At 57.2% G+C, this 27933-nt stretch overlaps 1 protein-coding gene and 2 long non-coding RNA genes across 3 annotated transcripts; 1 reads left to right on the plus strand and 2 right to left on the minus strand.

Moving 5' to 3' along the window:
- Positions 1-795: 795 nt before the first annotated feature.
- On the minus strand, positions 796-4337 carry LOC308514782. The gene is made up of 3 exons (XR_013995615.1): positions 4130-4337; positions 2187-2326; positions 796-1749 (listed from the first exon to the last, which is right to left on the minus strand). It is a non-coding gene; the product is annotated as an uncharacterized lncRNA (long non-coding RNA).
- Positions 3823-21608, plus strand: ERICH1 (glutamate rich 1). Its single transcript, XM_081085085.1, has 6 exons — positions 3823-3884; positions 8176-8307; positions 12230-12397; positions 19150-19605; positions 20612-20803; positions 21217-21608. The coding sequence occupies exons 1-6, from the start codon at positions 3863-3865 to the stop codon at positions 21318-21320; spliced, it is 1074 nt and encodes a 357-aa protein (XP_080941211.1). The 5' UTR covers positions 3823-3862; the 3' UTR covers positions 21321-21608.
- LOC308514783 lies at positions 19628-27016 on the minus strand. The gene is made up of 3 exons (XR_013995616.1): positions 26993-27016; positions 19763-19874; positions 19628-19642 (listed from the first exon to the last, which is right to left on the minus strand). It is a non-coding gene; the product is annotated as an uncharacterized lncRNA (long non-coding RNA).
- Positions 27017-27933: the final 917 nt, after the last annotated feature.

Genomic DNA, 27933 nt, shown 5'->3' on the forward strand with positions numbered 1-27933 from the left:
GCTCTCCATGTGTGAGCAGAGCACAGAGGAACAGCCAGTGGCCGGAGGGGCCAACAGCACAGTCCACGGCCAGTTCCCCGAGGGAAGGTAGCGGGCAGGCTGGAGAACTGCAGGGGCCACCAGTGGGCTGGTGGGTCAGGAACAGCCTAGGGAGCCCTCACTGAGACGCACCTTCCTCTTCCTCCGCTTCTCCAGAGAGCAGGTCCCAGGCGTGGGTTTGGGCTCAGGCACTGGTGCGGAGGGTGCCTCCAGGAAACAGGAGAGAGGACACCGGATGGACGGGTTTCCAAGCTGGCCACCCGTGGACAACGGGGCTCAGACTGGCTGGGCCTCGGGAAGGCCCGGGGGATGCACCCGGAAGGCTGGCAGGCAGACAGTTTTTGTCTGACTTCCATCACCCAATGATTGACACTTGCACTCCCACCCCTATCTCCTCCTCCCCCCAACCCCCAGGTTCCTCTGGCTGAGCAGCTCCCAGAGCTTCAGAGAAAGCCTGGAGGCCCACCCACGGGGTTTGAGGTGCCAGCAGGGAGGTCAAGGGGACATTCAGCACCAGACTGAGGACAGTTTCCACTTCTGTCAGAGCAGGAAAAGCCAGGCAGGGAGGGCTGCTGGCCAGGAGAGCGGGGGAAGGTGGGGTGCGGGGCGTGGAAGGACTTGGTGCTGTGGGAGTCGGAGGAACCAGGAAAACATGAGAAGGGGGAGGGCAGACGAACACATCTGCAGTGCACGTCTGCGGGCTTAAAGGACATTTACAGGCTCCGAATTATACCCTGGACACATGACAGTTTGTTTAAATAATTCTTTATTGTTGAAAGTATTACATGTCCCCCCCTTTTTCCCCCATTGACCCCCTCCAGCCCACACCCCTCTGCCCCCCAGCCTTCACCATCCTATTGTCTGCTGGACACAATGAAATTTGATGTAGGGTTCTGAGCTGGGAAATCAGATGTTCTGCATAGACAATCATTATATACCTTTTATTCCTTCTACTGGTCACAGTGCATTAGCCTCGACTCCCAGCCTGACCTGGGAAAGGGGTGGAGGGAGGAGCCATGATGGCCAAAGGAAGCATCTCATTTCTCCTGGTAAACGTGGCATTCGCGGCAGGGTTTCTGCAGATGTCCTTTATCAGGTCTAAAATGTCCCCCCTACCCTCTTTCTAGTTTGCTGGGTGTTTTTACCTTGAACTTTGCATTTTGTTGAATTATGTCAAATGTATTTTCCTGCACCTATTGATATGATCGTGTGTTTTTCTTTAGCTTGGAAATGTGACTTTTGAATGAAAGTCACATCCTCGTGGCTGCTGGGAGGAGAGAGGGAGATGGTTGGGGGTGAGGAGACGAGTGTGGAATTGGGGAGGTCGCATTTGAAATGCCTGGACCACTCCTAGCTAGTGACCCTGCAGATGTGAGCCAGCGGGAGCAGGGGGTGCTGCGGGTGGCACGCAAGGGTTGCTGTTTCGGGAGGGGCTGTGAGGAAGAGGCAGGGAGGAGGGCACACTGAGCCCCAGGCCGGGCTCGGCAGGTGCTTGGCAGGTGGTGGATGCTTCTGGGAGCCCAGTGAGCAGCTTGAATGCAGGGACTGGTGAGTGGAGCCCTCCGGCCTCAGCAGGAGCAGGACAGCCCCGGAGGATGCAGAACACACTGGGCAGCAGAGCCGATTGCAGAGGACAGAGTGGAGGCAGGCTGTCGGGACAGGAGGAAGCACGTGGGTCCTGAGGCCAGAAGGTCGAGGGCTGGAGGGCTGCTGGGGATGCAGAGGAGAGAATGTCAGACTCACAGGCAGCCCCGCCGAGGGCAGGGGCCAGCTCGAGTTCCCTCTCCTCTGCACCACTCTCGTTTCTGAAGTTCTCTATCACAGTTTGGAGAGTTTTAGGCTCACAGCAAGCCTGGGGTAAAGGCAGAGATCTCCCACACACTCCTACCTTCCCATTAGCAACATCCCCACATCTGTCACAATGGACCCGTGGTCACCCAGAGTCCACAGTGGGCATCGGGGTTCCACTCTGTGTCCATTCTTTTGGTTTGGGCAGATGTATGATGACGTGTGTCTGTCATGATAGTATCACACAGAGTTGTTCCACCCATTCATCCCTCCTTTCTCCCACCCCTGTGGCAACCCCCGATTTATTACTGTCTCCGTAATTCTGTCTTTTCTAGAACATCGTAGGGTTGGAGTCACACCGTGCGGAGCCTTTTCAGATTGGCTTCTGTCCCTCAGTCACAGGCATTTCGTGTTCCTCTTCGTCTGTCCATGGCTTGATAGCTCATTTCTTTTCAGCTGAAGAATCCATTGTCTGATGGTCCCACGGTTGACCCGCCACCTACAGAAAGGGCATCTTGGTTGCTTACAGGTTCTAACAATTATGAGTGAAGCTGCTGCCAACTGTTGTGCAGGTTTGTGGACAATTGTGTGGACAATCGTTTTCCCCTCACTTGGTTTGCTGGGTGGCATGGTAAGAGTATGTTTCGTTTTGCAAGAAACAGTCAAACGGGTAAGTGGCTGCACATCTTCGTTTCCACCAGCAGTGAGCGCCGTCCCCACGGCCCCTCTCCTCCCCAGCACCTGGTGTGGTCAGGGCCTGGAATTTGGTCTTTCCAATCGGTGTGCAGGGGTGGCTCACTGGGGCTTTAATTTGCATCGCATTGCATTTGCCCGATGGTGGCACATCCTTTCCTATGCTATTCACCACCTGCCTATCTCCTGTGTCTGTCTATTAAGGTCTTTGGCGCTTTTGTTAATCATGGTCCATTTTTACAATCTCAACCTGACCAGATACTTCGGACACAAATTGGCTGTGTATGCGGTGTGTGTTCCGGTGTGTTTTTTAACCCTCTTTTGATTATGTACGTGGCGTGTGTTCTGTCTTTAAAAGCCCTCCAGCTCCGACCCCACTTCCCCAATCCCAGTGGAGAGGGATCTACGTTCAATGTGCTCAGTTTCTCTCCTGCGACTCTCTCTTGAATTCCCATCAAGCTTGGGCCTCCACCAGCCAACAGAATCACTGCCGTCAAGGTCACTGACAACTGCACTCGACACATCCGATTGTCTGGGATGGGCCTCACCTCACCCATCAACACCCCGAGAGACAAAGGACTTCTGTGGCTTAGCCTAAGGCGGACGCCCTCCTGAGCAAGCCCTGGAGTCTGACCCCATCCCTCCTCCCTCCCCTGCCCGGCACTGTGCCCTCACACTGGCCACGGGGGGGCGCTGCTCCCCGACACAACCCTCAGGGCCTGGGGACACGTGCTGGCCCTGCTTCGAGCCCCGCTCAGATTCTCGGAGGCTCCCCGATTCCCCCCCGCCGCCCCTTCCTACTGCCCTTTCCCCCCATGCTCTCATCTCCCTCACACTGTCACCCCACCATTCGCGGGGGCACCCCAGCGTGCACAACAGTGACCGACACAGCTCGGAAATACGTTTCCCAAGGCGTACACCCGGGGAGGGGGGCGAACCCAGGTCCCCGGGAATGGGGCAGGGGGTGTGCACCTGGCGGCGGCCCTGCCCAGGTGTGCGGGCGGGCGCCGGCTCCTGTGGGACCCCCTTCCCCCTCGGCCCGCGCAGCAGCCCCCGCTCCCGGGCGCCCCGCTGATCCCGCCCGGGGACCTCTCTGGCCCCGACCGCTCCGCCGCGCGGTCCGGTCCCCTCGGGGTTCACTTTCCTCTGCGTGTGCGCGGAGCAGAAGCGCTCGGAGGCCACGCCCACATATCCCCGAGAGCCAATCCGGAGCAGGGGCGCGGCTGGTGGCACCAATGGTGGAGGCCCTGGGCCCGGATTGGGCACGCCGCTGTTGTGGGCGGGTCCACAGGGGCGGATACGGAAGCGGCGCTGGGAACTCGGAGGCAGGTCGGGGACCCGCATGGCTGCGGCGCGGAGGCACGGTAGGCGCGGGGCGGGGGGCGCGGGGCGCGGGGGAGGCCGCCGCTCGGACAGCTCTCGGCGCAGGCCCGGCCCACGTCCCGCCGGACTCCACACCCGGTCCCCGGTCGCGTCCGGATCCGCAGCCCAGCCCTGGTCCGAGGGGCGGGGACGGGGGTTCAAGGCCCGTGGGGACCCCAGGACCGGCGGGCCCCGCTCAGGAGTCACTGTCCTGGGGGCGGAGGCCGGGACTGCAGTGGTGACTTACCTGGACACTTCGCGACTTAAATGGCGGTGCTCGCATTTCCCTGCAGCTTAGGTGCCTCGCAGGGCACCCAGTAGCGATTGAGTGACCGTGTGTTTACCCAGCGCCAGCGGCGGCGCGTCGTCGCCATGACCCCGCGACCACCGTCACCATGGAAAAGGGACGCTTCCTGGGGCCCGGCGTCCGAGACCCATGGCTGGCAGCCCTGCCTAAGTTTAAGGTCGCGGCCTGATGACGCCACGGGCGTGGCCGCTCCAACCACCGCCTCCTGTGGTGGCAAACGTGTCTCGTGGGGTGGCCGCTGTGGAGTTCGCTCCGCAGCCGCGACTTAGGCAGCACAGGGTTGTGAGCGGCCGTCCCCGCGCTGCGCCCGCCTCCCGGGACCTGCTCCCTTACATCTGGATGTTGGTGCCTCTCCACCCGGTGCCCCCCTGGCCTCCGGCAAACACCAGCCTGTTCTCACCCTTAAAACGGAGGATGGCATTCTGGCCCTTTGAAATGAAAAGCCAGGGGCAACTATAGTCAATAAGCATTTGGTTAAAATGAGAAAAGGAGACTGATGTGTCAGCGAGGCAGAATGGGGAGCAGGAAGTGCAGCTCCCCACCCACCCGCCCACCGGCCTCCGAGGAGCCCCCTGTGCTCCCTGCCCCCCCAGGAGCACAGAGTCGTGGCTTTCAATTGCCCGGTCCGGTGAGGCCCCGGAGCGGACGGACAGATGTGAGTGACACCCACCTACGTGTCATGTCGCACCGTCCGCGGGATGGCTGTGCAGTCACACGGTGCGGGCCCTGGGAGCAGGCCTGACCCAGGGGCTGGCGCACCCCCACCTGCTTTCCAGCGTTTTGATCGGGGTTCCCTCTGCTTCACCCAGGTTTTCCTTGTTTCTCGGACTTCATTGTTTCCTGCCTTCAGTGCTCGGCCCTGTGCAGGAAGTTACTGGAATCTGAATGCACCTGGTCACCTCAGCGGGGCGTTGCTTTAGACCGGTGGTCGGCAAACTGCGGCTCGCGAGCCACAGGCGGCTCTTTGGCCCCTGGAGTGTGGCTCTTCCTAAGCCTTAGGAACACCCTAATTAAGTTAATAACAATGTACCGACCTATATAGTTTAAGTTTAAAACATTTGGCTCTCAAAAGAAATTTCAATCGTTATACTGTTGATATTTGGCTCTGCTGACTAATGAGTTTACCGACCACTGCTTTAGACCAGTGGTTCTCAACCTTGGCTGCACATTAGAATCACCTGGGAATCTTTTTAAAATCCTGATTTCTGGGCCTCATCCTCCGGAAATTCGGTTTCTGTGTTACTAACGTTGTGGCCTCACCCCATAACAAAGACACAGAATTTCCGGAGGATGAGGCCCAGAAATCAGGATTTTAAAAAGATTCCCAGGTGATTCTAATGTGCAGCCAAGGTTGAGAACCACTGATGTAGAGAGAGGGAGAGACAGACAAGACAGACAGAGAGAAACAACAGTGTGAGAGAGGAACATTGTACACACTGCAGCGGGGACTGAACCTGCAGCCAAGGCACGTGCCCTGACCAGGAACCAAACCCGCGGCTTTTCACGGCATCGATCAGTGCCCCACCACTGAGCCACACCAGCAAGGCCACACCTGGTCTACTTTTTACAGCCTTGGCCAGCTCACTGAACTGAGATGACTGAAACCTTTCTTATCTTCATCAGTCAAAGACACATCTTCCCCAAAACCAGCCTTCTTTTCTCTGTTGGAAATGGGACAGAATTGTGGAGTGGAGTTAGGCTGTTTAAGAACATTGTGTTTGGAAGCTTGGATTCATATGTTTTCAAAGTGTAAGGTGGATGTGGGAACCATGTCAGTGCTGTGTGTCTTCTCTCTTCTTCTTTTTTTAATTAATCTTCACCCATGGATATTTTTCCATTGATTTTCAGGGACAATGGAAGAGAGAGGGAAAGACAGAGAGAAACATGGACGTGAGAGAAACACATCAATTGGTTGCCTCCTGCATGTGCCCCAACCAGGGCCCAGGTCAGGGAGGAGCCTGCAACAAAGGTACGTGCCCTTGACCAGAATCGAACCCGGGACCCTTTGGTCCACAGGCCGACACTCTATCCACTGAGCCACACCAGCCAGGCTGTCTCCTCCTCTTCACAAGCCCCCTGAAGAGAACTCTACTGGGGCCACACTGGGCTCTGAGCCACACTTACGGGAGTTTGTGGTCGGAACGGATTCGAGTGCTTGGGCTTTGTTGAAGTGTGAAAGCCTGAGGCGGCCTGTCGTCTGTTTTCACACCTTGTGGCTCGGGATGACTTACAGTTAGGGAGATGTGTGACGGGAAGGGCGGTGGCCTGCACTTGCCCTGCTCTCCGAGAGCGCTGGGTCCCACACGGCGGGAGGACACGGGCCACGTGGGCATTTACGGAAGGGAAGCGAGCACGCGCTAACTCCCGGGAAGTAGACACACAGAACCCGTATTAACCGGTCCACGCGGGAGCTGGGGATGCCACGGGACCAGCCAGCAGCTTGGCTCTGCCGTTCCGCCGGTTCCCTTGGGGGAGGGGGTGGTTGCATCTCCAGAGCAGCACTTTTTTGTGTTTGGAAAGGACAGACCCAGCCCTGGGCCCCTTGCTCAGGGCGGTGCCGCGCATTCCCCAATCGGTGCCCAGCTCCGGGCTGGCGGGAGGTTGGGCCTGGCAGCAGCACGCCCTGAGTAGGAAGTACGTGTGTTTGAAATGTGCTCTTTCGCGCTGGAAAGTGTATCGCCTGGGAGGTAACTGAAGTGAACCCGGAGGGCCCACGTCCCAGGTGTGGGCAGTGGCTTCCTTCCTGCTCGGACTGCGGGGGGACTCAGACGGGACGCAGGGCTGTCGGGCAGGCCTCGTGCTGGCACTCAGAGGAGGCAGAGCGGAAAGAACTCCCTGCACTTGCATCCCGGGGTGGGGAAGGCGTCGGGACCCTGCCATCAGGCGGCAGCTGCCGGTGGGCCTGGGGCTCCTGCTGCATTTTGTGGGCGCGCCCCCGCGCCCCCCCCCCCCCCCCCCCAGCTCGCAGGTGCTGGCCCTGGGTGACTGCACAGTTAACTGCAGAGTGAATGACCCAGCACAGCGCCCCTGCCACCTCCTCACGGGCCTCCTGTCCTATCCAGACACCTGGGGGTCCTGGGGGACAGGGCTGGGGGTTCTGTGGGGACAGGGCTGGGGTCCTGGGGGGACAGGGCTGGGGGTCCTGTGGGGACAAGGCTGGGGGTCCTGTGGGGACAGGGCTGGGGGTCCTGGGGGGACAGGGCTGGGGGTCCTGGGGAGACAGGGCTGGGGTCCTGGGGGGACAGGGCTGGGGTCCTGTGGGGACAGGGCTGGGGTCCTGGGGGGACAGGGCTGGGGGTCCTGGGGAGACAGGGCTGGGGGTCCTGGGGAGACAGGGCTGGGGTCCTGGGGGGACAGGGCTGGGGGTCCTGGGGGGACAGGGCTGGGGGTCCTGGGGAGACAGGGCTGGGGTCCTGGGGGGACAGGGCTGGGGTCCTGTGGGGACAGGGCTGGGGTCCTGGGGGGACAGGGCTGGGGGTCCTGGGGAGACAGGGCTGGGGGTCCTGGGGAGACAGGGCTGGGGTCCTGGGGGGACAGGGCTGGGGGTCCTGGGGAGACAGGGCTGGGGTCCTGGGGGGACAGGGCTGGGGGTCCTGGGGAGACAGGGCTGGGGGTCCTGTGGGGACAAGGCTGGGGGTCCTGTGGGGACAGGGCTGGGGGTCCTGGGGAGACAGGGCTGGGGGTCCTGGGGAGACAGGGCTGGGGTCCTGGGGGGACAGGGCTGGGGTCCTGTGGGGACAGGGCTGGGGGTCCTGGGGGGACAGGGCTGGGGTCCTGGGGGGACAGGGCTGGGGGTCCTGGGGGAACAGGGCTGGAGGTCCTCTGGGGACAGGGCTGGGGTCCTGTAATTACAGTCACCTTTCTTTCTGGTGTTAATATTAGAATATGTCTTTGTTTTAAGTAAATTCTATATGCAATTTAAATAAAACTGCTTTAAGTAATTCTCTTTTTCTGTTTTGTTTTTTTGTTAATTGGTTACATTTTAGTGTTTGTTGAAAAAGTGCTGAAGAGACTTTTTCCTCAGGATCCACGTGGCCAAGAAAAGAGGGCATGTCCGCCTGCGGCCTCCGAAACCCCTCCCGAGAAGGAGCGATGCCGGCGCGTCCCCCCGTTGGCAGGTGAGGGGCTCGTAGGTCACGGGGAGTCACAGACGCATACCTGGCTCCACCACGGCCGTCTGTCTGCAAACTGGTCGGATGGACAGGACCGCCGGCCAGCCCTGCGGGAGGGACGAGGGCTTGGGACTGGGTTCTCACTCTTCACAGAATGTGCCTGTTGGGGGCTGAATGGTGTCTTCAGAAACTCACACGAAATGCACACAGAAGGGCAGCCCTGTGAGGACACGGGGGAGACAGCCGTCTGCACCCCCAGGAGAGGCCTGGTCTCCACTTCCAGCCGGGACAGAGGGATGTCTGTTGTTGGGGCCCCGGGACATGGGTTGTCGCTCGGAGCTCGGTTCTCCGTCCCATGTCCGTGTGGAGCCTCAGGCCCCTGAGGCCGGGGCCAGGGCTGGGCGCTCAGGTCTGGAACGTGGCCTGGACGGTGAGCGTGTTCGTGCCACAGACACGGAGGGGCAGCTGCGCCGCCTCCGGGAGGAATACTCCGAGCCACACTCTCTCTCAAGACGAGGCCGGGTTTCACTCTAAAGTGTTGAAACTGTCGGGGACCGGGGGAAGCTGGGAGCTCTGCCCTGAGGGCCTTCGGACAGCAGCGGAGCACAGGGCAGGAGACTGTAACTACCTCGTGAGGACTAAAACCCTGCCCGCAGCGAAGTCGGAAGGCAAACAGTCAGCTGGAAAGATGTGGCAGCTCGGGCCTGGGTGAGGGTTCCCTTCCGTCGTGAATCAAGAGCTCGTGTGCTAGTAAGAACATGAGCCACAGCTCCAAAGAGACACGGGCACAGGAGAGTGACGGGCGTCACGGAGAAGATCCACGTGGCTCTTCAGCATCACGCCAGGCTCCCTCTGCTGGCACCGCGAGGCCCACGCGAAGGCTGTCGGGAATTTGCTGACACATGTTAGGAAGGGCGGGCAAGCACTCGGTCTGGCTGTGGGGAGAATCGCTGCGGCCCGTCCACGGAAGGCCGTGGGAACCCATGAAAGGTTACAGGTGCACACCAGGGCTCGGCAGTCACACCTGAGCCATTTTACCTGAACTTGAAGCTCCAGGGCCGGGAACAGGCGTGTTCAAGTTATTCATGACATCATCGCTCAGAGCAGCAGGAGCATGGCGGGAGTCTGCATGTCCGTTCGCAGGAGAAGAAGAGCAGCCTTGTCCCGGGGAAGGCGCTCGTGCCCATAGGAAGGGGCAGCGCCGGCTGATGCCAGGAGGGGCAGCAGCATGGAGACACTGGCCGCAGGGTCTGGGAGGGGAATGGCGTGTGTTGTTGGCACCCACATGAGTCGCCTGAGGAACAAAGGCAGGAGGACATGACCGCGGGAGCTGCCTCGCGGAGGGGTCAGCGTCCCGCACGTCCTGCGTTTACCTGGCGCCGGGTGGTTTCAGCACCTATTAGCATATAATAAATAGAATCCTCTAAAGTTGTGTTCATTTTACAAAGCTTAAGGGATCTCACCACCCACACCTCACTGAGAGAACAATAAAGCATGTGTTTCACAGAAACAAAAAAGGAGCCTCGAGAGGAGGTCTGAGATAGTGGAGGAAGCAGCGAGGCCGGAAGGGATCTTTTTAAGTCTTGGTAACAGAACTGCTAACTGACGAAGAAGTCATGACTTTTTGTGTTTGGCGAAACTTGGAAGCCTATGTGACCAGAGGCTTGTGGGGTGGGGCCCAGCGGAAACAGAGTCAGGGGCAAAGGGCATGGATGGGTGCACGGGGAGGGGAGCCAGGGGCTTGCTGTGTTTGTGTGGAGGTTGGAGAAGGCACTGTGTTTGCACACTCTGGGATTTGGACTGGAGAGGAGAACTTGATGAGAAGACTGGCCTGGGAAGCCAGCAGGCGTAAAAACCATGACCAACAGCGACTTGGCAGGGATGAGCTCACCGGGCCAGAGGGCGGCTCTGCCCCTGCACAGCCACGCAGCCACCCGGCCCAGGCCTGTCCCTCTTCCAGGTGCACCCACTGCAGGAAGGCGGGCAGGGTGCACAGGCACAGCCCGAGTGTGGCCGCTATGAAGACCCTCGGGCTGGGCGCCAGGGCGGGCCTGTGAGAGAGAGGCAGGTCGGTATTAAGTTGGGCCGGCATGGTGGTGCCCTCCCAGCTGACACCAGGCCCAGGACGTGCAGACATTCAGAAACGTGTGGGAAGCTGCCCACAGCAAGGGTGGTCACCAGCCATTTCTGACAGAAATTTAGAATCGGCCTCCGTGTATAAACTTTAAAACAGTGGTTAAGATATAATTTGCCAATTCTGTGGATTATTATGAAGCTATTGAAAGATTGTAGATTTACAAAATGACAGTGAGGTACCATCTCACACCTCAGAATGGATACATCAACAAAACAACAAATGACAAGTGCTGGCGAGGATGTGAAGAAAGGAACCCTCTTGCACTGCTGGTGGGAATGCAGACTGGTGCAGCCTCTGTGGAGAACAGTATGGAGTTTCCTCAAAAAATTAAAAACGGAACTCCCATTTGACCCAGTAATTCCACTTCTAGGAATATATCCCAAGAAATCAGGAACACCAATCAGAAAGGATTGATTCCTATTTTCATAGCAGCACAATTTACAATAGCTAAGATTTGCAAACAGCCTAAATGCCCATCAGCAGATGAGTGGGTTAAAAAACTGGTACATCTACACAATGGAATACTATGCTGCTGTAAAAAAGAAGGAACTCCTACCATTTGCAATGGCATGGATGGATTTGGATAGCATTCTGCTAAACGAAATAAGCCAGTTGGAGAAAGATAAATATCACATGATCTCACTCATTTGTGGAATATACTGAATAACATAAACTAATGAACAAAAATAGAGTCAGAGAAAAGAAATATTTTAGAATATAATAAAAGTAATCCTGTTATTTGCAGATTTTTAATATCTCTTACAACTTTTGTGATATTATACTATGTTAGTACAGTTTGGTAATCCGATATATAAAAGGCTAATATGCAAATCCACCGAATGGCAGAACGACCGGTCTCTATGATGCACACTGACCACCAGGGGGCAGATGCTCAGTGCAGGAGCTGCCCCCTGGTGGTCAGTGTGCTCCCACAGGGGGAGTGCTGCTCAGCCAGAAGCTGGGCTCACAGCTGGTGAGTGCAGTGGTGGTGGCGGGAGCCTCTCCTGCCTCCATGGCAGTCCTAAGGATGTCCGACTGCCGGCTTAGGCTCGGGGAGCGGGCCTAAGTCGTCAGTCAGACATCCCCTGAGGGCTCCTGCACTGTGACAGGGCACAGACCGGGCTGCGGGGGCCCCCCCGCCTGAGTGCACAAATTTTGTGCACTGAGCCTCTAGTATTATTATATTTAAAATCTTTTTTTCTTGAAAAAAAGACTGTAGATTTAAATATAATTTATAACATTCACTTTTGAATGATATTGTATGTATAATATATAAACAATATTAATATATATACAATCTTATTCAAGCGTATGATATATAAATGTTTTATAATAAAATGTGCACATGATCCCATGTATCTGCATGTGTGTCTATGTCTGTGTCTGTGTACACACACACACACACGCACACGCGCGCGCACACACATGCACTGTGTATATGGGTTGTTAGTGTCCATGAAGTTCCAGAAGATTATGCCACCAAAATGTTGAGACTCATGTGATAAGGATGGGTGTGTTCTGTGGAGTATTTTCTGCTTCCTACTCGTTAATTAGTTATGTCTTTATGTCATAAGAGCCTGGAAGTTGACATAATAAGTGACCTGATGTGAATGTAAATGATCATTGAGCGTGCCTTTCCTGGCCACATGGGTCGCCGACTCGCTCTAGCGCTGGGGGGGCAGGGGGAGGTGGGGCAGCGCTGAGCTGGATGGAGCTCACTGCTGTGGGGCTCCCAGGGAAGGGTTTGGAGGTCAGTGCGATGACCCCTGTTGTGCCCATTTCCTCCTGCAGGTGGCGCCACTGGGCCCCCGCCTGGCCGGCGGCTCTACACTGTGGCTTTGCCTCCTGAGGGCTATGTTCCCGTTGCTGCCTCTGCCCAGCCCGAGCCTGAGCCCGAGCCCCCCAGTTGCGCGGACTCTGCGGATTCCGAGGGCTCCTCCAGCAGCGAGGGCGTGGCAGGTGAGAAAGCATGCTTTCCCGACCATCCTGTTTGGGGCATTGATTTCATCTCAGTTCATCGTTAGGGGTGAGCCTGTCCCCGCACAGCCACGGTGGGCGGGCGAGATTGCAGCCCTCTGCAGTGTGATCTTAGCTGCATCTGTGTCACTACTGTCTTGGTTTCCTGTCACTTTTTTCTTGCTTCTCCAACACCTGACAAGGTCTGGGCGGGCATTTCCGCTCTGTCTGCTCTGCTTTCGCTGCCTGGTCTCCGGTCACAGGCGGATGCTGCCCAGGAATTGTCTACCTGAGAAGCAAAAGGGTAGCTTTTCCTCTGAGTCATCATCCAGACTTGCTGTAGAGCAATGGTTCTCAACCTTCTCTAATGCCGCGACCCTTTAATACAGTTCCTCATGTTGTGACCCCCAATTTCATTGTTACAAATTGAACATAATTAAAGCATAGTGATTAAACACAAAAACAGTATGTAATTATCTATGTGTTTTCTGATGGTCTGAGGCGACCCCTGTGAAAGGGTCGTTCAGCCCCCAAAGGGGTTGCGACCCACAGGTTGAGAACCGCTACTAGAGGAGCGCGTGTTTTCAAACAAAACCTGATCCAGCTAGTTTTCACCAGGTGGAAGCTGGAAACTGTGCTCGGGCCCTAATTAGCTTGAGTATTTAAAATGTGGTTTTCTAGCTCATTGATCTTCCTGACTTCCCAATTAAAGGCTCAGAAACCACAAAACCGAAAATGGAGTCGCCAAGGAGTCACAGAGTCATCTTTCCGGGTCTGGTTGAAAATCTTTAGAATATAATTATTAGGTAAATAGATGATGCCATACCACACTGCACTGTTTTTATGAGGATAAATGGCTTTGGTGAGCAGGCGTCGGCCCGAGGGCAGGTGTGCAGGGCCCCGGCTGAGACCGTGCCAGCTGTCCCAGACCAGCGCCCCGTCCCAGCCTGCTCCGCGGACTGAGCTAGAGTGACGGCCTCGTAGGAAACGGGACGATGACGGTACCAACTGGACACATGGATCTCCCATAAGCTGTGTGCTCCAACCCCTACCAGCCATCACGCTTCCTGTTCCAGGGCGGGGCACCGCCGCCTCCAGGAAGGGGGCTAGGGGCCAGGGTGGGCCTGGTGCCCGTCTGCTCTGACAGTGGGCATTAGAGCAGACGATTCCTCTAAAATGTAAAGAAAAGGGGAATTGAGTACCATCTATTCCATTTAAGTTGCCATAGTAACCTGGCAGAGTCAGTGGTAACTTTTGACTACACCGTTATTACAAGTTACATTTTTATATGCTGTTTGCGAGGCAAAACCTTCTGTTAATTGATTTCTTCCTGTGTTGCCGGGTGCGCGGGGCCGTCAGCATGAGCCTTCAGCGTGGTGTCTTCTCTCCCCGGGGGAGCGGCCCGTTTCCCTCCACAGGCCGATTTCACAGCTCAGGACACCTGAGGGTTATTTTTCTAAAATGAAAAGAAGTTTTCTTCCAACAGCAATGTTATTTTTGAAAAGTCCCATTTTATAGACGATGACAAGATGGAACATGTCCCCAGAGGCCCACAGCCCAAGGTAGCTCAGGTCCTGTACATGCCTCCCCATGCATGTGGTACACAGCATGCACGCCTCCCCATGCGTGTGGTACACAGCATGCACGCCTCCCCATGCGTGTGGTACACAGCATGCACGCCTCCCCATGCGTGTGGTACACAGCATGCACGCCTCCCCATGCGTGTGGTACACAGCATGCACGCCTCCCCATGCGTGTGGTACACAGCATGCACGCCTCCCCATGCGTGTGGTACACAGCATGCACGCCTCCCCATGCGTGTGGTACACAGCATGCACGCCTCCCCATGCGTGTGGTACACAGCATGCACGCCTCCCCATGCGTGTGGTACACAGCATGCACGCCTCCCCATGCGTGTGGTACACAGCATGCACGCCTCCCCATGCGTGTGGTACACAGCATGCACGCCTCCCCATGCGTGTGGTACACAGCATGCACGCCTCCCCATGCGTGTGGTACACAGCATGCACGCCTCCCCATGCGTGTGGTACACAGCATGCATGCCTCCCCATGCGTGTGGTACACAGCATGCATGCCTCCCCATGTGTGTGGTACACAGCATGCATGCCTCCCCATGCGTGTGGTACATAGCATGCATGCCTCCCCATGCGTGTGGTACACAGACTTAGAGATTGCCCCTGGGTCGCGGCCGGTGTTGTAACTGGATGTTGCTCTCAGTGTTATGCAGGTTTTCCCTTTCGGTGCATAGAGATGTATTGATACCACTTTTTAAAACAGCTGGGACCTATTTTATGAAACCAGCTTGTTAACAACTAGCCCCCCTGCCCAGTTGAAAGCATCCAGAAGTTTCTGAGGTGCCTCAGTGAGTGCCTGTGCGTCACTGTGCGGTCGGAGGTGGGTCTTGGATGGGAAGCTGAGACCCCACACGGCAGCTCTGCCCCTGGATGCGGGCTGTTGACAGGCTCTTTGGGCACGCGAGCGAGTGCGCCCCCGGAGGCGGGGCGAGGAAGTGCGCTTCCCAGCAGGGACACCGCCAGTCTCTTACGTTTTAGCCCAGTGATTCCCAAAGTGGGCGCTACCGCCCCCTGGTGGGCGCTGCAGCAATCCAGGGGGGCGGTGATGGCCACAGGTGCATTTGTTTTAACTTTTTTGTATTACCTTTCTATTCTGAGTTCAATAAATAGTTTCATAATTTCAAACTTTAATGTTTCTAATTTACACCTTTCTTTACTATATTTTACGAAAAAGGTAGAAACATTAATACATATATCTTTCTGTTTAATTGCTATTAAAATTTTAAAAAAATTAATTTCCAGGGGGCGCTGAGTAGTATTTTTTCTGGAAAGGGGGCGGTAGGCCAGGTAAGTTTGGGAGCCACTGTTTTAGCCGATGGCTGGGGAACATGCCTGTTCCCTGTGATGTGAGGAGTGCGCGTTAGCCTAAGAGCTTCTCACACAGGCTTCGCTGTGGGTCTCTTCACACTTTTTCATGGCAGAAGGCACAGTAAACAGGGTTGAAAACAAAGGAGCAAGGTGGGAAGTGATACTTGCACATTCCCTGGTCGATGAGCTAATTTCCTTAAAACAGAACAAACCGGGGAGGCAAGGCTCCCCATGGGCTGGGCAGCCGGCCCCAGATGGGGAGGCGGAGGGGGAGCCGCCGGAGCGGCGAGGGCCCCGGGCCTCCTGTTCCAGCTCTACATGGTTTCCAGTTCCTCTCAATGCATTTCCTTAGAAGGCAGACCCGCCCTTTAAAACAGCGCTGCCCTTTATCCTGTGCCTTCTCTTGAAGCAGCTGTTCCTTTCCCCGATGCTGTTATAACCACTCCATAGCAGACCAAGTTCCCGCGCACACACGGCCTCGACTCTGCACCTGGCTCACCTCTCAAACCCCGTTTCTCGCCGCCCGCCGGCCTTGGGGTGGGCGGTCCTTCCTGCAGGACAAACCTTCGTGCAAGAGACGGCCGTTTCCCGTCACAGCGCAGAGGTTCCCCATGCGGGTCTTGTCTCCAGCCACTTTCTCCTTCCCCGTCCGAAGTGGGGTCAGAGCAGGCGCCTCCCTGGCGGTCGGTCACAGGGCCCCGTGTCCCTTTGGCCCTTCTCTTGTCACTCACGTGCCTTCCATGGCCACCGCTGTGAATTCACGTCCCTCCTGAGTCTGCCTCCTGCGGACCGTGCCTGGGGCTCCTGCCCTTTCACTGTCCTCAGCTGCACTGAGCCCCACGGGCCCTGCCGCCCGGCTCCCCACCCTTTGTCCTGTGTGGATCTCACGTCCATCCTCAGTTCCTGAGGCTGGCCCTCCCCACCAACCTCGGCTCCTTCCTCGCTCAGTGGGGCCTCCCTCCCTCCCTCCCTCCACCCCACTTCCCTCCCTCTCCAAACTGTTCTAGCTCCCTCCCCAGCCTCCAGCAGACATGGGCCTGCCCTCTGCTCTCTGTCGTGGTTGTAATCGCTGCAAGCACCTCTAAGAGAAAGCCGCCCTCGAGTTCTGCCTGATGCCAGACAGTCCAGTTTCTCCCCGTATGAGTCCTGGGTCCCCAGAGACTTCCCGGAACTGGAGTTCAGAGCAGTCGGGAGCTTGTGTCTCCCTCCCGATTGAAAAAGACAACCACATCCTCAGTTGCCAGCCCTTTCCGCCCGCGCGCCTCTGTACCTCTGCACTTTACTTCTGCACCTCCTCTGAGTCTCAGTGTGCTTTTCTCTTTCCTTCTAGTTGTAGAATTTCCACTCAGCCAGCCTTCCTGTGGTTCTGGATGATGTCCGTTTTGTCTTTCAGTTGTATTTTTGAAATGGTTGTGCGAGGCAGCAATTTCAGGTGTTTACCTATGCTTCCATCTTGGTTTCTCCAAAAGGCAGCATCTAGTCCAGCCCGATGGATCGGCTCAGTGGATGGAGCACCGGCCTGCAGGCTGAAGGGTCCCAGATTCGATTCCCGTCAAGGGCACATGTTCTTGATATCCCCAGGGTGGGGCCTGCTGGAGGCAGCCGACCAATGATTCTCTCTCATCACCAATGTTTCTGTCTTCCTCTCCCTCTCCCTTCCTCTCTGAAATTCACAAAAAAATATATTTAAAAAATAAAAAGGTCAAGTCTCCGCCCCAAGCTTGGTCCCTGCCTGCAGGCGCCGTCGCCGGAGCCACTCAGTGAGAAGGTTCAGTCCTCGGCGCCACCCCAGCTCGCCCTCCTCCCACACCTGTGCCTCCAGCTGGGCCCGGTCTGTGGGCCCCAGTCTGACCTCGCTAAGTGCCTGTGACAGGATGCGTGCTGAGTTGTAAGAAGGCAATAGATTGTCCATCTGAAGCACCTGATGTCATTATAGTTAACACCTGACTTGGTACACGTGGTTTCGATCAAGGTGGATGTCGGTTCCTGCTGTTACTGGCCCCTGGAGCACCTGGAGGCTGAGGGACATGCCACGCGCCTTGGAAGCCTTAGCGCTGAATCCAGAATAAGCTCTTCCTTTAAGTCGCTGCGCCGTGTCCGCGTGACAGTGCAGCTGCAGGGCGGCTATTTCGGAGTCTGTTTCCACTACAGCCTCATCAGGCGTGGGTGCCAAACAGTGGCAGAGAGACTTCTGACAAACTGCGGGTATTTTTAAAATTAGCACGTGTGTGAGGAAAGGTATGTTTGGGGATGGCAGCTTTTCAGAATGAGTGAGCTCCTTGGGTTATAAATAACCAGGCCTCTGGCTCCCTGAGTAAATTTCCGGTAGCTTCGCTGTGGCTGCGGGTCCCAGGCAGGTGACAGGCCGGGAGGACGAGGGGGTGTGGGTGCTGGAGCACCTGGGGCAGTGTGACCTCCTGTGCTCTGGCCGGAGGGAGGGATGCCAGCGAGGTCAGCGCCTGGGCAGTGGCTGGAGGAGCCTGTGTTTGAGGGCAGGGCCTTTGAAGGGCAGAAACGATAGGAATAAAGATTCCAGGCTGATCCTGTGAGGCGTGGTGTCCCCTCCGGGCTGAGCGGGCTGTCCAGTCCCATTCAGAGGATCTGAGGGCACCACGGCCTTGTGGGGACAGCGCCACCTGCTGGCCATGGCCGTGACCTTCCTCTAAGGCAGTGGTTCTCAACCTTCCTAATGCCGACCCTTCAATACAGTTCCTCATGTTGTGGTCACCCTCAACCATGAAATTATTTCCGTTGCTACTTCTTCACTGTAATGTTGCTGCTGTTATGAACCGTCATGTAAATATCTGATATGCAGGATGTATTTTCATTGTTACACATTGAACATAATTAAAGCATAGTGATTCATCACAAAACCAATATGTAATTATATATGTGTTTTCTGATGGTCTTAGGCGACCCCTGTGAAAGAAAGGGTCATTCGATCCCCAAAGGGGTCGCGACCCACAGGTTGAGAACCGCTGCTCTAAAGTCTGCTGGAACCTGCTGACAGAATTTGGGAGGCACTGGGTGGGCGGGGCCTGTGCTTCGCTCAGGGGGGCGAGGGCAGGGGCGTGGCTCTCCCCCCCATCCCCATGCCCATCAGGTCGGGTCACAGCCCAGGTCACAGCAGAGCGGCTGCAGCCACGCCGCTCCAGGCGGTGGACGTGGAGGGCCCAGGCCCAGAGCAGGAGCCGAAGTGCAGCAGGTGCTCACACCCACTGTTCCCGCCGTGGGTGCTGGTGGTACAGCGCATTGTTGTTGGTGTGGGTGGCCGCAGGAATGAAGTTTACTCCCAACAAAACTGCAGCAACTGCATCCTTAAAACCACACTGTACGTCACGATTGCATTAACTGTGCACATATCTTTTCAACTGATGGCCTTTGGGGTGAAGAAGGAAACTTTATTCAGTGCAAAACAGCTCAAAGGTGACACAGCACAGCTGTGAGCGGCCGGGCCAGGCCCTCTCCCGTGGCCTGTGCTGCGCTGCTCCCTGAGACGTCCCGCCTCCCCGGTTTCCCTCCGCCAGGGACTCGGCCAGGGCCAGGGAAGGGAAGCTGCACTCCGGCCGGAGGGGCTGGCCATCGGCTGAGCCCCAGCCGCTGAGCAGGTGTCTGTCCCTCCCTCGGTGCAGGTCTGACAGGCCTTCTCTTTCTAAGAACAAGACGGCTGTTACTTAGCCTCATTGCACGTCTCAGAATCCTGGGTGGTGTAATCGGTTGAGATACAGTTGAGAACTAAATGTTTTTAATTCCTGTTCTGCTAAAGTTACAAGGTCCTGATGGGAACTGTGCTTAACATGCTGTTGTGGTGCATCAGGCAGAACATTGTTGACTTGAACTCGTGTTTTATAGATCGGGATCCTCGTGACCAACCGAAGAGAAGAAGAATTAGGAAGCATAAATCAAAGAAAAAAATTGGACGTCCCAGCAGCGCTCACGTAGAAGAGGTGGAATCAGAGAAGCAGCAGAGCCTCTCAGAAGGAAGGCTGCGGCCGCGGCACGCGGACGGCCCCGCCATCAGCAGAAACAAGAGGAGGAAACTGAAGAAGAAGCAGCAAATGAAAAGGAAGCGGGCAGCCGGCATCAGCTTCCTGTACGCGCCCGGCGAGGGCGACGTGGAGCCAGGGGACTCCAGCCAGGGGGCCGGAGGGGGCGGCTCCGAGGCCGAGGACCCGGGGGGCGCGGGGGACCAGGAGGACCGTGAAGACAGCGTGGACGCCGAGCAGGACGGGGGCAAAGGCTCCGACGACCAGGCAGAGGGTGTCCTCGATTTTTTGAAGTCAACACAGGAAATGTATTTTTATGATGGTATGTTTTCCCCTGTTTTTCTTTTGGATAATGGCATCTACGTATTTGGAAAAATAAGCAAAAATAGTATAATATTTAAATGTTTAAAATACAAAATAACCGATATTCAAAACAACCATTAGTTTTGAGGCAGAAATGAGAATATTGAAGTTCTTACCAGGACCCGCCAGCGCTTAGCTCAGCACACGGCGGGAGGCACAGCGCGGCCGGGCTCCCAGCATGGTCTCCTGGCGCGTACCCCGACGTCCGCGTTGGAATCGGCTCTATTTCTAAAAAAAAGTGCAATACGCCCAATGTTATCAGGCAAGGAATTTTAATTAAAATAGCTATAATCATGATGTTCAAAAACAGAGGGGAAATTGCAGAATTTCACCAGTTCATTTGAATCTATTAAGATAATGAAATGGAAACCCTAGATCTGAAAAATGTAATAAATTAAAAACTCAAACACAAGTTTAGGCAGCAGATTAGATTCAGCTAAAAGACAGTCACTGGCAGGCCGGCCCCAGCAGAGCGACAGGAGGAGGGGGCGAGGGCCAGGCCTGGCTCCGGTGACGGCAGGGAGGACGGGCTTTCAGGAGGTCACGCTTGGGAGTTCTCAGAGTCCCTAGAGGCCATCAGGCCACGCCCTCAGCACGTTCTGGGAACTGCACGCAGGACCCATGCAGGAACCCGCAGCCGGGGGCGCGTGGACGGTGAGGAGAGGACACGCCGTCCTCAGGCGGCAGCGGAGCGCCGGTCCCGCGTCTCCTTGCTGCTCCGAGGCCTGACCGTCTGCAGGGCCGGCGGCCTGTCCTGTCCCCCCGCGGCGCCCAGTGGCGTGGAGGCTGCCCCCCTGACGGTCCCGGAGCGGCGCCCAGTTCCCGGAGCGGCGGGGTGCGAGTCTCCTGCGGGCTCTGCTCCGTGGCCTCCGGGCCTTGCTCCCCTCGCGGCCTCCGAGTAGGAGCCGTTCTCCTTGGACGGAAGGACAACGCGAGTGCGTCTCCCGGGTCCTGCCTTTGTGTAGGTGTCTCCAAGGGCTCGGACCCCGCCTTCCTGGCCGCCTCGGAGGCGCTGTTGAGGGGCCTGGGCGCTGGCAGCGTGCCCGCCTCCGACCTGCAGGCCCTGGGCCACATGAAGGCGCTGCTGCTCCTGCAGGATCCTGGGGGGCTGCGGCGCGCCCTGCAGGCGTTCGAGGAGCACTGCACCCTGCCGCCAGGTACGCGCCCATAGGGCTGGGGTCACCCGTGGTCAGGAGTCAGGGCCCAGCACTGAGTGATCTGCGGGGAGGCGAGGGGGGGCGGGGGGACAGCTCTGTCAGCCGTGCAGACACCTGTGCGCTCCCTACTGGGGATCAAGCTCGCAACCCAGGCATGTGCCCTTGACCGGGAATCGAACCCAGGAGCCTTCAGCCCGCAGGCCGGCGCTCTATCCACTGGGCCACACCAGCCAGGGCTCCCGCTGTGCTCTTCATGTGATGTGGTTCCCAGCGTGGGCGGCTCCCTCGGCATCTTTGTACCAAAGCTGCGAGTCCTAGGTGTCTGAGCGGCCACGCTGGGCCCACGGGCTGCTGTCCACAGGGTAGCCTGTCCAGTGCTCCCTTCTCTGTTGTTCTGGTTTTGTTCTTTGCAGACCAAGCCCGGGTGGTCTCCGCCTTCTTCAGTTACTGGCTCACCCACGTCCTTCCTGAGAGAACGGGGGGTGACCCGGAGGCAGCGGCTCCTGAGCAGAGCTGACGCGGAGCAGGCGGCCCTAACAGACGGCAGGCTCTGCGCTCACGCCCTCGACACAAAGACACGAGGCCCCGGTCCTGGGAGGACGTTGCTGCCACGAAGCTTACCCGTGTCCCGTGTTGGGCCGGCGCGAGGCCCCCCCGCACCACACAGGCACCGACCAAACACGCCTTGCACCACCGCCCAGTGATGCGGGCGGTCTTTATCCTGTGAAAACGAAAGTGCGCTGTAAGGTGAGGAAGCCGGCAGTGAGGCTGGGGCTGTTTTTATAAAGTTTCAAATTGTCTCATCCCTGAAAGTCTCTCTCGAGAGTGCCTGTGGCTGTTAAATGCTGTGGTTCCAGTGAGAGTGCCTGTGGCTGTTAAATGCTGTGGTTCCAGTCGTGCGATTCTAGCTGCTGGTTTTGTTTTTTCCCTTTCGCACTCGGAGAAGGAATGGTGTCGAGCGCCGGCCTGCGTGGGGAGCAGGCAGGCTAGCAGCTTCGCGGCCTGAGGCCCGTCGCCTGGTGGTGCGACACTCAGGAGGGCCCTGGCCCCATCCTTGGAAATGGGTGCATCGGGTCAAGTGTCCATAACATGAGGGTCGGGTCCGGGGTATTAGGCTCAGCCACCGCTGTGCAGCCGTCGCTCTTTTTGAGGCTGAAGGACGGCCGGGGGGCAGGACTCCCTGCTGGGAAGTCCGGACGTGACCGGGGCGCCCCGTCACCTCTCCTGTCCTGTCCCGTGTGCGTTCCTCGCAGAAGCCAGGCCTCTCCGCAGATCCACACGTGGGGTGACCCTTTCTGTCCCCGGAGCAGCCTTCTCACCAGAGTTTTCAAATGTAGAGCCCAGTTGGCCCGTCCCCTGGGGCCGAGGGTGCGGGCAGTCGCTGCGGGAGGCCCAGCCATGGCTCCCGCCCCCGCTGGGGGTGGGGTGACTACAGTGCTCTCACCGGCCGGCGTGGCTCAGTGGTTGTGTGTCTCCTGTGCACCAGGAGGTCAGGGCGCAGGCCCAGGCTGCCGGCTCCATCCCCAGTGGGGGGCGTGCAGGAGGCTGGTCCATGTTTCTCTCGATGTTGCTATCTCTCTCTCCCTCTCTCTTCCTCTCTCTCTCAAAAAGTCAATAAAAACATTTTAAAATTAAAAAGCTCCTCTCCAGGTGCCCAGCCCACCTTCTCTTTGACCTCACGGCAGGCAGGCCCCCCTTCCCCAGAACCCTGCGCTCTGTGCCCTGTGCCTGCGCCCCCTGCTGCCTTAGAAGGGGCAGCGTCATTCCTGCGGCTGTTTCCAATTTGTTCAACATGCTGTGCTCTGGTGTCTCCCGTCTCCTTCCTCCGGAGCCAGCGCTTATTACACTGACACGTGTTGCTATTGGCCCGTCTGATAGGGTCTCACTGCCATCTACTGGGTCCCTGCTGCCCTTGCCCGCCCACCGACATCCCCCACGCATCCTCCCTTCTCCTCCCGAGGGTGTGAGCTGTAACCGCCGCTGTGGTACCAGCCTCCTGAGCTTCCAGGTCTTTGGGGGATGTGGAGGGTGTAGCTTGGGGTGGGGCGGGGGGGGGGGGTGAAGAGGGGAGCCTGTCCTGTTGGTCTGTCCCTCACCTGGGCTGGAGGGTGGCTTCGGGGCTGGAGGGCCCACAGTGCCCCTGCAGGTTTCCTGCTGCCTCCATGTTCCGGATGCAGATGTCTGTCTGTCTGTCTGCATGTCTGTGTGCTGTGCTTGTTGTCTCTGAGCACGTGCACCCGTGTTCTGCTGCATGATTTGTAAAAATTCCTTTCCCGTTCTCGGATCTCCACTGTCTGCACTTGCTTCTATTGCTTTTCACATGTCCATCTGACCCAGTGGTTCTCAACCTTCTGGCCCTTTAAATACAGTTCCTCATGTTGTGACCGAACCATAACATTATTTTCGTTGCTACTTCATAACTGTGTAATGTTGCTACTGTTACGAATTGTAATGTAAATATCTGATACGCAGGATAGTCTTAGGCGACCCCTGTGAAAGGGTCGTTCAACTGCCAGAGGGGTCTCGACCCACAGGTTGAGAACCGCTGCTCTGACCCATTGAGGTCCACGTTTCACGGGACCACATTAGGGACCCGGCTCACCTTTCCTCCATAGAAAGAGCGAGTTTCTCAGCCCCAGCGGCAAATGTCCGTAAGCCGTGGGCCTGATGACTTCTGGGTCTTATTTTTTTACACTTCGCTCGGCGAACCAAACGTCTAGGCTCATGACCGCTCTTTCTTGAGATCTGACTTTACTTTTAATTTTGATACTTTAACAGCTCCATCAGGGTATACCTGCTATTAAAAACCATTTAATAGGTAGGATTCAAGGAGAGTGGACAGAGAGGGACACCCATGAAGCCATCGGTCAGGGAGCACACGTGTTGGGCGCGTGCGCTTTCCTCCCTAAGACTCCACGCGGAAGTGCTGAAGGACCGTGTCCTCCCTCCTCCGCCCGGGACCCCCAGGCACGCGGCGCTGGCTGCGCTGACGGCTCCTCTGATGGCTCCTCGCGGCTTGTCCTGCAGGGGCACCCCCACGACTGGGCCACGTGTTTCCGCACAGGTGCGACTCGGCCCTGAGCACAGACCACGGTGCTGCGGGGGGAGGGCAGCTGCCCTCCGTGCTGGACGGCGGAGAGGCCCATGCCTCCCAAGGCCACGGAGGGCTGTTCACCCACAGGGTTAGGGGCCTGTTTTCTCGGACACGGTGGCTCCGCAAAGGGGCGTCTCGGCCAGCAGGGTCGGCGCCCAGCCCTGCGCCTCAGCCACAGGCCTCTCTCCAGTCGGGCTCCCCCTGAGGTGTCCCCACAGGCCAGTGTGGAGAAGGGGACAGGGGAGACGCTCCCTGCGATGGGGCGGGAATCAGAGGAACCTGCCGGAGAGGAGGCCTCCCAGGTGAGCCCCTGGGGAGGAGGGAGGGCTCTCCTGGCAGGATTAAAACACGCTCCGACCATGTTATTACATTAAATTCAAATAATCTTTGAATGACAGTCCCGTGGACGGGGACAGAGGGGCCTGTTAGGAGACGCCTGGGGCACAGCTCTTCACCTCCCCAGGGTGACAGCTGTAAACAGCCGCTTTGCCTGTTTCCTCCGGGATTCTGCTTACGGGGGATTTCCTTTTTTTTAATTTTGAAAATACTGCCCTCTCCACACTTTATATTTAGCCACTAAAGGGCTTACTAAACAGCTGATGGTTTCATAAAGGCTGATCCTTTTGTCATTATTATTTACAAACAGGTTTCTGCCAGGGCCCCCCCCCCTCACCCCCCCATAGCCCTTGAGGTCCCTGCGGGCAGCTCCCCAGGTAACAAGGACAAGGCTGCGGCTGGGGCAGCAGGGGAGGGGTGGGGGGGAGGGGGAGTGTCAGCGGGAGCCCACCTGCCTGAGGCCGGTGGCCCTCCAGGAGCAACAGTGCCTGAGAGAAGACCCCCGGCCCTCAGCTGTCTTACCCAGACCCCTTTCCCTAAATCTGTTCTTGTCTTCAAATTGCTAGAGTTCAGCCACTTTTCACAGACCCTGGGAAAGGCTTCACAGCATTCACTCAGGAAACGGAGGGGGGGGGGGCGGAGACACCGACCCCTGCAGATAAGGAGACAGGCCCAGCGGACCCCCCCCCCCCCCCCCCCCCCCCCCGCGGCCCTGGGCGGCACAACTCGGAGTGCTGCTGGCCCAGGCGGATTTGTCTGAACAAAAGGAACTCTCTGGCGGCAGAGATTGTAGCAATAACTGCACTTCTTTCGCCTGGAAACAGCCTCTCTCCCCTCCCCAGACCAAAACATCCCCTCCGCGAGGAAGGAAGGAGCAGGCTCCGCAATGGCAGGCACAATGGGCCCGCGGCCGGATGTCCACTGAGTTCAGAAACGGGGCAGCGCGGCGGCCGGGGAGCTGGGGGCCGTGCGGGGCTGCCCCGGGCTTCTCAGGGTTCTGTACATCCTGTCCCCCCGACGGCTGAGCCCGTGACGCCTCCTCGCGCCTGTTCTTCTAACTGGCTTCTAATTTTGCTGGTTTGGAAGCAACGTGATCTGTTTCCAGTTACAACCTCGGGTTTCAGTTAACGGTGCCTCCCAAGTGCCCGGTGGCCGGCAGCACTCGCTCCCCGCGCTCAGGGTGACATTCGGTGAATGTGGACATATCCTACCGGAGAGTTCCCTCCCAGCCGCTCTCACATACATGTATTAATCAGCGAGCGCACTGGGTTCCACTCATTTACCCTCAGTTCCAGAAACAGGACATTCAGTTTGCTGTCACCGCCTCCCCCAGGAAAACCGCCCCGGGTTGGGCACAATCCAGTAACTAAGATACTGAGAAGCTGTGGGAGGGCCAGCCTGGGCATTTTTTAAGTAAATATATTCTTATTGATTTCAGAGAGGGAGAGAGATAGAAACATCAGTGATGAGAGAGAAACAATCATTGGCCGCCTCCTGCACACCCCACACTGGGGATGGAGCCCACAACCTGGGCATGTGCCCTGACCGGGAATTGAACTCTGACCCCCTGGTTCATAGGTCGGTGCTCAACCACTGAGCCATGAGGGCCAGTGAGCCAGTTCTGGGTATTTTATTCTGTTACTAGGGGCCCAGTGCACGAATTCATGCACCTTGAAAGCAACTGTGGGCCACGAGGCTGCGGTAGGCACAGGGGCAGGTCTCGGCCTATCCTCCGTCTCCCAGGTGCTGACGGCGCCAGCAGCGGGTGCAAGCGCTGGGCAGAACCGCAGTATGCGGGAGCAAAGAATTTTCAGTAACCACCAGAGGCTCACCCTAATGATAGCAATTGGCACCCCCTTGGTCTGGTGCCCCTGCTCACCTGCTCCACCATCCCAGCATGACCAACCCCCGCCATATTCCACACACGCCTCCTGGTGGCCAGTGCACATCATAGCGACAGGTTGTTAGGCTGTTCAGTTCTGCCATTTGGTCTATTTCAATATTAGCCTTTTATTATACAGTGGGGCCTTGACTTACGAGTGTCCCGGCTAACGAGTTTTTCGAGATACGAGCCGTCTCTCGGCCGATTTTTGCTTTGAGTTGCGAGCTAAAATTCGGGTTACGAGCCAGCTTCAGATACCCCACCGCTAGTTGGCACAGCGAACGTCACAGTGAACGCCACATCAGCCCAGCATCATGTGTCTCAGTCATTCACTTTATGATTTGACGTAAGAGTAATTTGAGTTAGGAGCTCCGTCACGGAACGAATTAAACTCGTAAGTCAAGGCCCCACTGTATAGGATTATGCTCTTCTCAGATCCCCCCCCCCCCCCCCCCCCACACACACACAGGAATGAATGATAAGGCACAGACCTTAGGTCTGGGACAAGGAGGATGGACGGATGAATGGCCAGTAACTAGCGATGGGGGGGGGACACCAGTCCCGGAAGAGTGAGTGTCCTGGTGGACGCCTGGAAAGGCCCTCCTGGCAGGGGGATGGGGTGGGGCTTACCCTTTCGCCCAGTTTCGGACGTGAGGGGTGAATGCTGCCCTCATGAGGAAGCGAGGCTGTGTGGGCACAGCTGCCCAAGACCAAGGCCTCACTCAGAGGGACCTGTGCCGGCTGCAGGGGCTCCCGGAGCTGGGGTGGGGTGGGGGAGGACTTAGGCCCAGGAGCAGAGGAAGCCTCTGGGGTCAGAGGCTGCTGGCCAAGCTGACCTAACGGGCTTCCCGCTGAAGGCAGCCCGGGTCAGGCTCACCTGGGGCAGGTGCATAGCGGGCGGGCTGACTCAGTGGTTCCTGCAGAGCTGGCCAGACAGGACGCAGAGAAAGGCAGCCCAGGGGCCAGGCTGAGGGCCGCCCGGAGCGGGCTGGGCTGTTTCTCCTCACACAGGGCTGCTCCTTCCAGGAGCGCGTTCTGACCAAGAGCACAGCTTGCAGGCGGTACCTCAGCGCGTGCAGGGAGCTTCCTGCTTGGAGGTCACCATGGAAACCGACGCGCAGTGTGGGTCGGCCAGGCCCCCAGAGCCTCCCAGCATGCTCTGCGGAGGCAGCCTCCCCTCCACCCGCCCTGACCCTGCGAGGGTCCCCCTTCCCAGATGACAGGGTGAGCACGGCCCACAGTCACCGTACAGGGAAGGGCGCGGCTGTATTTGCCCAGGAACCTTTTAATTTGAATATACAGGAAGGTAAAGAGCCGGGAAACACATTTCACATGATCATACATGTGATTGTTAGTAATATTCACAGCGTGCCTTATGGTTAATGTCAGGAATGTGAGCTTTATTCATTCACCAGCAACGTGCAGATTTGGATACAGTCAGTGGGGTTACGGCAGGGGTTTTAACATAAAAAAAAAACAGGAGAAATAGCCCTGGCTGGGTGGCTAGTTGGTTGGAAGATGGTCCCATCCACCAAACGCTGGCAGGTTCAATCCCTGATGGGGCATGGGCCAAGGGAACCCATCAATGTTCTCTCTCTCTCTCTCTCTCTCTCTCTCTCTCTCTCTCTCTCTCATCAATAAAAACATCCTTGGGTGAGGAATAAAAACATAAGAACTAGCCGAAACCGGTTTGGCTCAGTGGATGGAGCGTCGGCCTGCGGACTGAAAGGTCCCAGGTTTGATTCCGGTCAAGGACATGTACCTTGGTTGCCAGCATATCCCCAATAGAAGATGTGCAGGAGGCAGCTGATCAATGTT

Source organism: Myotis nattereri (genome assembly GCF_964212035.1).
Source record: "Myotis nattereri genome assembly, chromosome: 2".
Taxonomy (NCBI): Eukaryota; Metazoa; Chordata; class Mammalia; order Chiroptera; family Vespertilionidae; genus Myotis; species Myotis nattereri.